This window comes from Panthera uncia, chromosome B1 (assembly GCF_023721935.1).
Source record: "Panthera uncia isolate 11264 chromosome B1, Puncia_PCG_1.0, whole genome shotgun sequence".
NCBI classification, from domain to species: domain Eukaryota; kingdom Metazoa; phylum Chordata; class Mammalia; order Carnivora; family Felidae; genus Panthera; species Panthera uncia.
In genome coordinates, this window is record NC_064811.1 from 64,774,343 (window position 1) to 64,788,454 (window position 14,112).

The 14,112-nt window shown below is 36.0% G+C and overlaps 1 protein-coding gene across 3 annotated transcripts in view; it reads left to right on the forward strand.

Annotated features, from left to right (window-relative positions):
- The window catches only part of CFAP299 (cilia and flagella associated protein 299), a 604,615-nt gene that overhangs the window by 571,303 nt on the left and 19,200 nt on the right, over positions 1 to 14,112 (forward strand). For all 3 annotated transcript variants that reach the window (XM_049630714.1, XM_049630712.1, XM_049630713.1), the window contains exon 5: positions 5,235 to 5,364. In XM_049630714.1, coding sequence (XP_049486671.1) covers positions 5,235 to 5,364 — 130 coding nt within the window. The remainder of the gene's footprint in view (positions 1 to 5,234; positions 5,365 to 14,112) is intronic.

Sequence of the window (14,112 nt, forward strand, 5' to 3'; positions counted from 1 at the left end):
GGTTAGAAATTTGGAATTTAGAATTACATCAGTGATAGAGTTGTTTCAGCAAGAGTTGTCAGAAGACCATATAGAGAAACAGAGAAGACAAACATTTGAATCAATTTTGAGCTGGTATTTTTCAATATAAATAGGGTCAATTGAGCAATAAAGTTGTGATTATTGGCAAGTGAATCATGAATAAGTAAAGAAATTAGTTGTTGTAAATTAGGATAAAAAGAGTGAGCCAAGGAACTCAAGGCTTCAATGAGGTAAAAATAGCATTGTAGATTAACTAACAAAGAATAATAATAGACAATAAAAATTCAATAAGAGTCAGGAGTTATGACAACATTTAGAGTGTGGATCTGGATATAGGTGTCTTAAAGGGAGTGGAATTAAGTTTGATATATACATTAACCCATTCTTCATTGACAAGTACTTTGCCACTTAAAAATAATTCAGGAATAGTATATAATTGGATTAGTGACATCAGCAAGATAGCAGAGTAAGAAACTCTGAACCCTCTCTCCCCTTGCAAATAGATTCAGCAACAATTTGTGAAAAATCCAGGAACTAATAAAATGCCCTGCACCCCAGAAAAATGCAAAACCAGACTGACCAAACCCAGTAGAGAGGTTTGGGATACCCTCTACCAGAATTCTTACTGTTGACACAGCACCTTATGATCAAAAAGAAACTCCTAATTCTCAGTTTCTCCCAAGGGAGGAAGGAGCCAGTTTGTATATCCAAACCCCCAACTTTTCTGAGAGGGCTCTCCAGAGGACTGACTTCTATCTTGCCAGTGTTTGAGCTCAAGACCAGCACAGCCTATCTACCTAGGGAAGAAGGGAGGCAGTGACTTGGGCTAGTAAGCACCATAGAATAATGCCCCACTGCTCATTACAGGGCAAGCAGACAAAACCCATAGCTGCCTGCTTCTCTCTGGGGAAAGAAATGTTGGAAGAGGACTCTAGAAGTTGTAGCCTGGCTTCTTGGTAAAAGTTTTCTCCTGTATGAGGCCAGTCCATGAAGATTTGGAGAGGTGCCTGCTTTGTTTAACATATAGTCATCAATGGAGAGAGTCAAAGAAAATCAAGAGTCAAGCAAAGATGTTCCAAAAAATAAAAATAAGAAGGAAAATAAATCTCCAGAAACTGACCCTAAAGAAATGGAGTAACACAATTTGCCTGAAAGAAAATTCAAAATAATTGTCATAAAGATGCTCACTAGGGTCAAGAGAACAATGCATGAACAAAGTGAGAAATTCAACAAAGAGATAGAAAATATTAAAAAGTACGATACAGAAACCATGGAGCTAAAGAACATATTAATTGTACCAAAAAAAAAGAAAAAAAAGTCCATTTGACTTCTGCAAGTCTTCTTCCAACATTTCCTTTCCCAGAAAGAAGCAGGCAGCTGTGGGTTGTGTCTGCTTGCCCAACATTACACTAGATCAAAGAGAAGAAAGGATCAGTGAACTCAAAGATCATTGGAAATAATTAAGTCAGAGGATTAAAAAGAAAACAGAATATAAAAGAATGAAGAAAGCTTTAGGGTGTTTGTGGATACCATCAAGGGACCAATATATAAATTTTTGGATTCCCAGAAGAAGAGAGAGATAAAAGATCTGAAAATTTATTCAAGATATAATGGCTGAAAACTTTCTAAATCTGGGGAAGGAAATGGACATCCAGATCCAAAAAGCTGAAAGAATGCCAATTAGAGAAATCCAAATAAATCCATATCAAGACACATTATAATCAGATCGTCAAAAGTCAAAGAGAATTTCGAAAGAAGCAAGAGAAACATGACTTGTCACCTCCAAGAAACCCCCTTTCCCATAAACAATCAGCACATTTTCAGCAGAAGCCCCGTAGGCCAGAAGGGGGGGGGGGGGGGATATATTCACAGTGCAGAAAAAAAAAAAAAAAAAAGCTACCTGGTAAAGCATACTCAGAAAATCTGTCATTCAAAATGAAGGGAGACAAAGATTTATCCAGACAGAGAAAAGCTGAGAGAGTTCATCACTCTGCTTACAAGAAATGCTAAAGGGAGTCCTTCGGGTTGAAATGAAAGGATGCTAAACAAAATACGAAAGCATGAGAAAGTAGGAAACTACTTTATGTAATACATAAACAAATACAGAGTACTATACTACTGTCATGGTGGTGGGCAAATCACTCCTAATTCTACTATAAAAGTTAAAAGTTAAAATAGAACTAAAAATAACATTAAAAGGTAACACATTATGAATAGATGTAAACCATGACAACAATAATACAAAGTTCATGAAGGGGAGAGGTTAAAATGTAGATTTTATGTATGTGATTGAACTTAAGTTATTATCAGTTTAAAATTGACTATTACAACTATAAGATATTATGTGAACCCCAAGGTAACTACAAAATAATACTTATAGAAGATACACAAAAGGGGAAAAAAGGTATTCAAACCGCATCAATAAAAAAAATCAACAGAACACAAAGGAAGACAGCAAGAGAGAAGACAGGCAAAAGACTCTAAGACCATCAGAAAACAATTAATAAAATGACACAAGTTAATTTTTTCCTATTGATAATTTAAGTGTAAATGGATTAAAATGTCAGTAAAAAGACATAGAGTGGCTGAATGCATCTAAAAACAAAAACAAACAAACAAAAACTCAACTATATGCTGTCCAAAAGAAACTATTCAAAGATGTGGCAGCTTCCTAAATGTGTATGCACAGATCAATGTATAAAGAAAATGTAAGTGCACCTGGGTGGCTCAGTCGGTTAAGCGTCCGACTTCAGCTCAGGTCATGATCTCCCGGTTTGTGAGCCCGAGCCCTGCGTCGGGCTCTGTGCTGACAGCTCAGAGCCTGGAGCCTGCTTCGGATTCTGTGTCTTGCTCTCTCTCTGCCCCTCCCCTGCTCACACTCTGTCTCTCTCTGTCTCAAAAATAAATAAAACATTAAAAAAAATTTTTGAAAAAGAAAATGTGGTCTATACATACAATGGAATATTTATTCAGCCTTAAAAAAAGAAGGAAATTCTTCTTTACAATATATGATAACCGTGAGATCATGACCTCAGCTGAAAGTAAGAGTTGGAGGCTTAACTAACTAAGCCACCTCCAAATTAAGTTTTTGTATAAAAAACATATATATATATATATATATATATATATATTACACACATATATGTATTATATACATATACATACATATGCATATACATATATATGTAATATATATATAAAATCTAAATATATTACATATATATATATATATATATATATATATATATATATATATATAAAATCTGCCTGGACTTTAATAAGGCTTTTAATTTGAGATCAGAGCAAGAAGATAGGAATGTGTGATATAAATGATGCCACTCTAAGCACAGCTATGACTCAAGCATTTTACTGGGATTATCCATATCTATATGTCTCATAAATAATTATTTAGAAAGACATATATGAGATTTCGAATCACACCCATGTCCCCTATTCCAATTTAGCAATCTTTTAACTGAATAGCCAGTTAGGTGGAGGTCAAATTATCTTAATTATGGATTAAACAGAATTTGAGAATGTAGCCTGGGTGCATAGTCAGATTGGCTCCTAATACCTTCACCACTGTATTGAATGTATCACCAGTGCTGTAGGCTGCTACCTTAATATCAACCTATTGAGGGCTGAGCCTGCCATGATAAACTTCACTTTTGAAGGGTAGGTAAAGTAAGGATGTAGAAAGTCATGGATACTCAACATCTTTCCTCTATTTACCAATCAAATAGTCATTCTTGCTCTCTTGGGGAGGACAGACAGCACACAAAGATAGTTAGAAAACCACTTTTCCTAACTCTGTGCTTCAGAAAGGGCAAGTATTCCTGTGTCTTGGCCATAGAAAAAGTAGTAGGGGAAGAGAGAAAATGGTTCTAATTAATATGCAATCAATCATATAAATATATGATCGATGTAGTGAGTCCTTTCTAAGTAGTGAAAAATTTGAGGGTAAACATTACATTTTCAGGTGATAGCACAAAAATTAATGCCTCAGAAAACATTCAGAGTGCGTTTAATCAATGAGTAAAGGGAATAATAAAGGGCAAAACAACACAGATACAGGATAATATTAGACATATGAGAAACAAGTTAACATTTGAACATACCAACATACTGTTAGAATTGTGTTAATTGGAATAAGATCTGTGAAATTAATATATTGAGAATTCTTACAAGTCATCTTAAGTAACATTAATTTTTGACAAATAGGTATAAAGCAAGACATAAAAAAAAAAAAAAGTGGGAGGTTTCCGTAGATCAGGCACAAAAAATAGGAATAGGATAAAATGTATGCAATGTTGAGCAGTAGAAAGAACACACATGTGCTTTGAAACACAGATCTGGGTTGAAATATTAGTCCTATGTATTCGTTACAGGGCTTCAGCCATGCCAGCTGACCTCCTAGTCTATTTGCCTTGTCTGTGAAATGAGAGCAGCTTCATATGGGTGTTATGATAGAATACATCACATCATGTCTGGCCTATGGTAACCTCTCAAACTCGCAGAGTTTCCTCGCTCCCTGGGAAACATATTATTAAAAAATAAAGCCTGAAAGAAATGAATTAATTTGTTTTGAATGAAAAGAGGTGACTTAGCCTGCCTTTCCTTCCAGTAAACAGTCTCTTAATACCCTGAATACTCTTAAGACCCTGAAGAATCTGAGCTGGAAGAAGTAGATTCAGAATGCGTCAATTTTCTCCACGACTTCCTAGGGAATATAATACTGGAATAGGAACCTAATGCCTAGAGTGTCCAAATGATGATATTACACAAAATAGTCATAAATATGTATTCAAATAATTTGAGAATAGCCCAGCCTAATCTTTTCTGCAAGAATTTTATCTTTTTAATTTATTTATTTTTGAGAGAGAGAGTGTAAGCAGGGGAGGGGCAGAGGGAGAGGAAGAGAGAATCCTAGGCAGGCTCCACACTGTTAGTGCAGAGCCCGATGTGGAGCTCAATCCCACAAACTGTGAGAACATAGCCTGAGCCAAGATCAAGAGTCAGATGCTTAACCAACTGAGCTACCAGGCCCCCCTCTTCTGCAAGAATTTTAATGACACATGTGTCTTCCATGGCTATACAAACTATGATCAAGTTCATTTATCTTGAAACTGAATTGCCTCAAATATTTTCTCAAATATATTTGTCAATTTATTGTATCATACATATACATTTCTAATAGATATTTATTTTTCTAGCTTTTACAACTGGGATAGTCATATTGCTGTTTGGAATTCAACTCCCAATTATCAAGTGATTGCTGATAATCTAGAAGGCTTACTTTTCAAATACAAAAGAGACAGAAAAATTCTCAATGTGGATCCAAAGGTAAGACTGCTTTTACATTTATATATCTCTCCAAATTTTGTTGCATTTCTTCCATTATTAAAAAATCTATTAAATTTTTGACATTCTTCAGTATTTGAATCTAGAAATAAAAGACTATGTTGAAATGTAGAGCATGCATTATTCTTAAAGAAAAAAAACCTTCAAATTTAATAAAATTTCGAAACTCAATAAGGAAGAGTTTGAGAGAATTTAAATAGAATTCACAAGTGAGAATGCTTCTTTGTGCCTACCAGCAAAATTAGATCAGGGAGCCAGTGAGCAATGCATTTGTATGCTCTGATCCTAGGGATATCCAGTACTTTTTGCTCTAAATGGATAGATGAATCATTTACAGAAGGGAGACTCTCACCTCACAAATGTTCCCAGAATTTTAACGTCCCTTTTTGTATGTGACTAACACTGAAAACAGTATTGCCCTTAGTGTATTTCTAAGTGGTAACTTAGAAAATATATTTTATTTGAATATTTTAAAGACATGTCCCATGGTATTTTGAATTTGTTCAAGGAAAAATATTTATATATTTTCAAAGACTGTTTGCATCATACTTTTAATCATGGCTCGTCATATGTTTGGAGGTGAAGGTTAAAACTTAAAGTCATTTGTGCTTGAGTTGCTTAGGCATTTTGTTTGTAACTTCTGGAAAACATGTTATTCACATGACAGCATCAGTCTAAAATCCAAGTCAAGAAAAATAATCGTTCATAGTGAAAGAAATAGGAATTGTATGATATGCCTAGGATAAGGGCAAGGATGGACCAAAGGAAAGTGGGAGTCTGGTTCTAAAAACTTTTCCAAGACTTCTTAGAAATTTAAAATTGAAAAAACAAAATTATTTTTGTTTCATATCTACTTAGTGTAAGTTCTTGCTCATAAAAATTGCCCAATAACTCAAAGAATGCTAAAAAAAAATTGCTCAAAGAATGAATAAATGAAATTTTGTAGTAAAAAATGGATTGTTGTCTGCAATCAGATATAGCTCCAAATATCAGAAACCCCAACACAGTGACTTAAACAGAATAGAAGCTTCTTTCTCTCTTAAGTGTGAGTGTAGATAGTGTGACTCCAAATCTAAAATGGCAGCTCCACAGTCTATAGGCAAAGGTGGACCTCATCCTCATGGGCCAAAACAGAAATCCAGCCAAAACAACCACATCCCAGACAGAATTCATGGAAGGAGTTTAAAGGTACAAAGGACATCTCCCCTCCCCCCCCCCCACAGTACCTTTTAAGGAAGTTTTCCAAAAGCTACTTCACAAAGGGTCACTTATGTTCCATGGCAAGAGCTTAGTCACATGGCCATATCTATCTGCATGGAAGGCTGGGAAATGGAATCTTTATTCGGGTGGTCAAACACTTAGCTGAAATCAGAAGTTCTGGAAAAGGGAGAAAAGAGGTTTGGGTAGACAGCTAGCATTTCTGATACAACACTATCTCCTTCAAGAGAACACTTCTCTTGTGGTGCCTGGCTGTCTCAATAGGAGGAGCATAAAACATTTGATCTTCGGGTTGTGAGTTCAGACCCCACATGGGATATAGGGATTACTTAAATAAATAAAAGTAAAAAAAAAAAAGAACACTACTCCTTTTTTTCTTTTCCCCTTTGGTCTCAGGTTTCTCATTAGTAAAATGAAGGACTGAACTTGAAAATCATTGGGGCCATATTTAATATGAATTTATGAATACCAACACATCTTCTCTCTAGTGGTGACCCTTTCCTTATCACAAATGAGTGTCAAAATTGAGGCAAAGTACAGGAAACTTAATAAATTACATCTGCAGAGACTTTGAGAGGGCTAAAGATATAAAATTATTAACAGCTTCATTAAGATGTGTGAAGTAAATTTTTGAATCAGTTTTGAATGATATCACACTTAAACTACTTTAAACTTTAAGGCTCTGTTTTAACTAACAGCATATATATACTTCAAGAATGTATGTCATGAATTATAGTTTTTATAGTCTTTGTGGAATCATTATTGAATACAAATTGTTATTTGAACATGGTTTAAATAACTTAACTAAAACACTCATTTCCTAAATAATTAATCATGATACTTCAAAGATTTAGTCAGCAATACATGAAATACAACATTTTCCTCTTTGGGGGAGGAAGGTTTTGATTATAATTTGACTATAATTCAAAAGATTCATGATGAGTCTGAAGGAAAGGTATTTCCAAATCCTGGAGAAAGAACAAGGGTTTAGTTAATTAGTGATGAGAAGAAGGAATTACTAAAAGAATTAATTATAAAAAAATTATTGGTGGGACACCTGATAATATTTAGATACTTATATGTATTTAATTTTTATATTGATTTTATCTCTTTGAAGATAAAAATTAATAGATGACCTAATGGAAAAGAATGCTGGTTTCAGCATCAATAAGCAAAATTCTATGCCTTACTTTACTGTTAACTGACTGACTGACCTTGAGAAATTCACTTCTCAGGATTTTCTAGTTCATAATGGAAGATGTGAGTGTTGTTGTTGCTGTTCCCTGATCTCTAGGGTCCCTCTACAGCCCCAGTTCTTGGAGATTCTGACTCCACTGGTCCCAGACATACATATTTTCACAGGCAGCCAGTGAGATTCTGCTACAGATGATCTATGAACCACAATTTGAGAAAAGCTTCTCCATAAAAAGACAATAATCTCAAGAGATCTAACACTCCTGTTTTCAAACATAAGCGTTCTCAAATATATTTTGATTTTTATGGATTAGATATGAAATTATCATGTACCTCTCCTATGTGCACCCATACAGTATCTGTTGTAGACACGCCTACAGGAGAATCAAAAAATGAGTTGTCAAGTTTTTTTAAATTACAAATGCACAATGATAAGATGCATTTTTATACTCAACATTGTTATGAATAATTTTATTTGAAATTCTTGCTAAAATAAACACCATAACTTATAACTCCAAAATGTGCTCTAAAATATTGTAAGAACAATACAACTCAACTCTCCTTTTCCTTTCCTTCAGATGATCTCTTTGCAATATTTTATGCTTAAAATTTTTAAAGGTCAAGATAAATGAAAGGTGGAAATTGTGATAAACAGGATGTCTTTGCACAAGACAGATGTAGACTCATTAATTCTGAAAAGTGGTTCCCACGAAACATAGTTGTTTGTGAACGGTAACAGTGGAAAAAAGAAAATTGTGCAGATCTTAGAACAAGTAATATGAGTTCATTGGTTAAGAAATTCCAAATGCAATAAGAGTTTGGTTGCATTGAAAACAGGACCACTGGCTTTAACTTCCCTGCAGCTGTATAACATCTGGAACAAATAAAGTTAGTTTCTATTTTTGAGTGAAGAATGCTTGTCTGAGTGATTCACACCCACCAAAATGTTTCCAGCGTATTATCTTTAGAAGGATTGAGTGGAAGCACTTTGCACTCACTCCCTACATTATCTGGACAAATGAAAAAAAAATAGGCATTTTTGTTTTCCTTTTAGGAAGCATCAACCATGAGAGAGTTTCCTTGAGTCTTAGAATAACCTAGGTGGTCTAAAACCTTCCTGATCTACTAATTGGAGAGACAGATTGTATAAAACAATTAAAAATAAGAAAAGTCTTCCTTGGGGTGCCTGGGTGGCTCAGTCGGTTGAGCTTCCGACTTCGGCTCAGGTCATGATCTCACGGTCTGTGAGTTCGAGCCCCGCGTCGGGCTCTGTGCTGACAGCTCAGAGCCTGGAGCCTGCTTCGGATTCTGTGTCTCCCTCTCTCTCTGACCCTCCCCCCGTTCATGCTCTGTCTCTCTCTGTCTCAAAAATAAATAAACATTTAGAAAAAAAAAAGAAAAGAAAAATCTTCATAATGTCACCAGCTTTTCTCCTCTCCCCTCTTCCATTCACTAAATGTGAGAGCCCATCACCGGGAAAAATGCCTGGTTAATAGACACTTAATAAGTATTCATGGAATAAATGGTTGAATGATTCCTTCCAAACACACAAAAATAATCCTACGCTAATTAAAAGTTGGGAAGCAGATTATGTCTCTGATACTTGAGATAGCAATGATAACCAGAATGGGAATAGCCACCTCATTCCATATTAATCCAGATAAGCTGGGAAAACACAACTGCAGGAGTTTGTCAGCAGAAACAGCTCTTGCAACCGTAGTTTTAGGTTTTGTAAAGGTTATACAGAAATTTTAATTTTGGTATGTGTTTTCAAGTTTTCTTGTGCAAACCCAGGAATATATAATTTAAACTATCTCAAATTAAGACTTGAATTAAAACATGTTTTTAATTTATGAGTAAATTGACTCAAACACGTTTAATTACTTACTCAAAGTCACATAGTTCATTATTAGCAGAAACTAATAATGGAGCTTAAATGTAAATACTATGAGACACCATAGGGGATCTAAAGATGAGCAAGAGTTCAACCCTTGCCCTTTATTAAGCTTATAATATTTTTAGGGAAGCAGACATATGAAAAATAATACATGCTTTTAAAAAATATAAGCATAAGGCAGAAAGTGATATCTTGCAAAAAGAGAAATACTCTGGGAATTCCACGGAAGAAGAGATGATTATTGATCCGGGGTAGGAGCCTGTAGAGAGGACAGGGTTGGGGATGGTTAGATGATAATAGAGGAGGTAATCTTTTAATTGGACTTGAAGAATGATTAGGAGTTGAACTCAGAGATGGTGAGGCAGGCAATACCAGGAGTGACCCCAGTTAGCAAAGGTAAGGTTGATGGGGGTAAAACAGACAGAGGAAAACCTCACTGGTTCGATTTGACTGATGTATTGGCTTGAAGAAGGATTGTCATGGGAATGAAGCATAGAAAGACTTGAATGCAGTGCTGATGAGAATCTCAGACTGGACTTGATAGGAAATGAGGATACATCAAAGCTCTTATAGGAAAATAACAGGATGAAAGTTATGTTTTAAAGGGAGGAGAGGGTGTACATTAGGACAGACTAAGGAGGACAAACTAAAAAGAAGGTGCCAGCATAACAATAATCCAGGTGAAACCCAAGAGGCCTAGAGTAGGGGTCCTGCTGTGGTTAGTAAGTTTCTAAGTTGAACTTTTTAGTATTGCAACTTCCTGATCATTCAGGCAAAGAAAAAACTTAGAGAATGCATATGTTTGGAAAAAGTAGTTGAGAAGTCTCACTTCACCCCAACCTTCAGGAAAGAGAGAGAATATGAGCTAGTGCTGGACGAGTATAGAGAAAAATGTGAGCTTAATGAACATTGGTAAGTCTGTTGCCTTTTCAATTTTCCTTCCATCCTCCTTTTTTCTAATGTATTTATTAATTTTGAGAGAAGAGAATGTGCAGGGGAGGGGCAGAGAAAAGAAGAGAGAGAGAATCCCAAGCAAGCTCTGTGCTGTCAGCACAGAGCCTGATGCAGGGCTTGATCTCACAAACCACGAGACCATGACCTGAGCCAAAATCAAGAGTCAGATGCTTATGCAACTGAGCCACCCAAGCATCCCTTCCATTCATCCTCCTTTTCCTAATCTGATGTTTACTGAGTAACTGCTGGGCACTGTGAGATTCAAAAATGAATCAGAAAGGTGGGTTTCTTGCCCTTAAAAAGCTTACAGGTTCATTGATGGGTAGGTGGGAAAATATAATATGCACAGAAATGGCAACCTAACAAATGAGCTGAGAGGGACAGAAAAAGTTCTAAGGAGTTGAGAGGAGGCACAATTTACTTTGGCTCTAAGGCATTCAAGAATGAGTTAATGAAAGAGATAGCATCTGAAATGGATCTTAAGGGATGGGTATGGTGAGGACGTGAGGATTGGAATAGAAGAGATATTCTGATAGGAGAGAGCCTCATATACATGGGTGGGGAGGGACCAGGCATGGGCTGCATGAGAAGGGAGAGGAGCCCCTTTGGGTTAAAGAGGAGTTGTGAGCATGCACCAGCTGTCAGAATCACCAAGGAAATTTTAGAATACATAACATCTGATCTCACCTCCAAAGATTCTAATTTAACTGGCCCAAGTGGAAGGCTTGGGCATCTCTACCTTTCAGAAGCTCCTCAGATGATTCTAATGTGCAACCAGGGTTGAGATCAAGGTGCAGGAAGGAGAGTAATAGAGAAAATCTGAGAGAAAATGGAACTCTAAGTAGAAGCCAAATCCAATAGGGTATTTTTTTTGGAGGGGGGAGTTGTTGTTTGTTTGTTTGTTTGTTTGTCATTTTACACGGTTCAGTGAGAATCTGTACCATTTGAGTCATGACTTAGAATCAGAATTTCTGAGTATGAAAATGATTAAACAATTTTTAAAGGAGGGGATGTTATTCTTCTGCGGGCTAAATTCCCTTGGTGTGCAAAAGAAAATCAGTATGAAAAATATGAAATTTCATAGGACAGAGTCTCCTTTAATTTTTTTTGTTTAATGTCTAATAAAGTACACTTGAGTGTAGTCACTTGATAAATGGCTGGTAAACAATCAAACAAACAAAAAACATGTTAAGATATCTTAGAAATGTGTGGCTTCTATTTGATGTAGGATATTGGCGAAACAAAAGACATTGTTGTAGAATAAACCTTTCTGGATCCATCCTGAGTGTCACAGAACTTGAAAGGCACGTGCAATGCAGACTGTACATTGACTTAGCAGAATGTATTTATTTTCTCTTTTTACATCAATACTCCTCACTGTACAACAGGACACCCCTAATCCAGACCTGTCCTTTTGAAAACTGTAATTGCTCAAACATAAAAATGTGCTACTTTGGAATGCAAACTATTATCGTAAGTGCTCCTCATCAGTGTCCAACCCCACAATGGCTTCATTAGGAGCGATTTCTGTCAATTCATTAAAGGATTTCCCCTTTCCCTCTCCGCACACTGACCAATCAGAGCCCTAGACTGCACCCCAAATGATTCAAACTGAACTGATCTGTGGGAAGGTTCAGGAATCCGTACTTTTAAATGTTTCCTCAGGTGATCCTACAGATTAGCTGGATTCCATATCCATTGTTCTTTTATTAGTAAATTAGTAATACTTTATGAGCTGTTGGTTTCACCTTACTGTATGTCCATAAAGTAATCAAACTTTGCTCCTCTAAAACAAGTTTTAATTCAGCAGTCTTAATTTTAAGTAACCTAAATTACACATTCCTGAGACTGCAGACTAGAAAGTATAGACCATATACCAAAGACTTCCGGATAACCTCCACGGTAATATGACTGACCACACTAGATGCTTCCATGGATAAACTACTGCCATCACTATCTCATCAAGAATCACTTTGTCAGGTAGGTTTGTTCAGAAACTCAAATGAATCAATATGTGCTACAGAAACTCATAAAGCATAAACTGAAACATGGGGCAGGAACATTTCTGGTCACTTTACCGTTGTATCTCCAGTGCTAGCATATGGTAGATGCTCAGTAAACATCTGTGGAATGAATAAATTGAATATTAAATATTTGCTAAAGAAATGAATAGTAGGGCCAAAAATAATCCTGGAAACTTTTGAGGTTAACTTTAAAATATTTTAGGATCTTAGGCACTAGAAACATATGTAGAGCTAATCTGCTATTTTTAGCAATTACCAGAGTAATTGACTCTGGTGCTTTTCCCTCCTTGGTAGGTGAATTAAACCTGAGGGCTCTTCGCTGAACTTTGGAGTGGTGACATTGGGTGTCAGAGCAGTGGTGATATGTTACGTCCATGGGTGAATGAGAAAAATATTTTTATTATTTTTATTATTTTTTTAAAGTAAATGTATGGTCATCGTGGTATGTTAATTCAGATTAAAAAAAGACATTCTACTTTTTCTATGAGCAAAATAATATCTATATGAACAAAGTTTAAGATTAAAAATAACTCCTACCAATAAAAACATATTTTAGTTTGGTCAATCTAGAGGAAGATTATAGTGGTATTTTATCACAGCTCTGCTCTGTTCTGTTCCTCCCAGCAACACCCACCCAAGTGTTTGCTGCTGTTAGTAAGAAAGGTGTTAATTGCCTCCTTAATGCTCCCTCCCAGTTCACTGACTGCATTAAAATGAGAGGGAGCTTGTCACAGGATTGAAATTCTTCCTCTCAAAATGGAGGCCCATAACATTTCTACAGGCTGTCCGGAGATGATTCGAATTTAATCTCTTGAGGCTCCACCCTCCTAGTGAAGGTTCGCAATTTTACAATCTGTCTTTTACAGAGTTCAGATATATTTCCTGTTGGACATTTAAGGAAAACAAACAAACAAACAACCCATACTGAATAGAATATGTTTAAGCAAAGGTATGGTTTCCTCAAAGTCTCCAACAGTGTTCCCTCAAACCCCACGCAAACTTGAATTAATAGAGCAAGGGACACTGAATTACCAACACCACTCTTCTGGCTCCTAGATTTTCCTCCGGGGCCTCTTGTAAATGTTCCTTTTTAACTGTGGCACAGGCACAGTTATTAAGTAAAGCTGAGGCCTTGCCAACTTTCTGGTTTTGCTGCCCAAATTACTGAATGTTTGGTTGATTATAGCCCTAAAACACCCACATACTAAGAAGCTTTTAAACATTTTCTCCCCTGGGCAATCACCTGGTATACCTGAACTGAAAGTCTACCACATATAAATTAAGTATTTACTCAACAAACTGCTGCTAAAATCAATGGCCTTGAGGAATACATTAAAAATTACATAACAGAGCTTAGCTTTTATGAATTAGAACTCCTAAAACTTAAATGCTATGCCCTCCTCTTGACCTGAAAAACTGATTTTAATTTTATATGCAGTATTA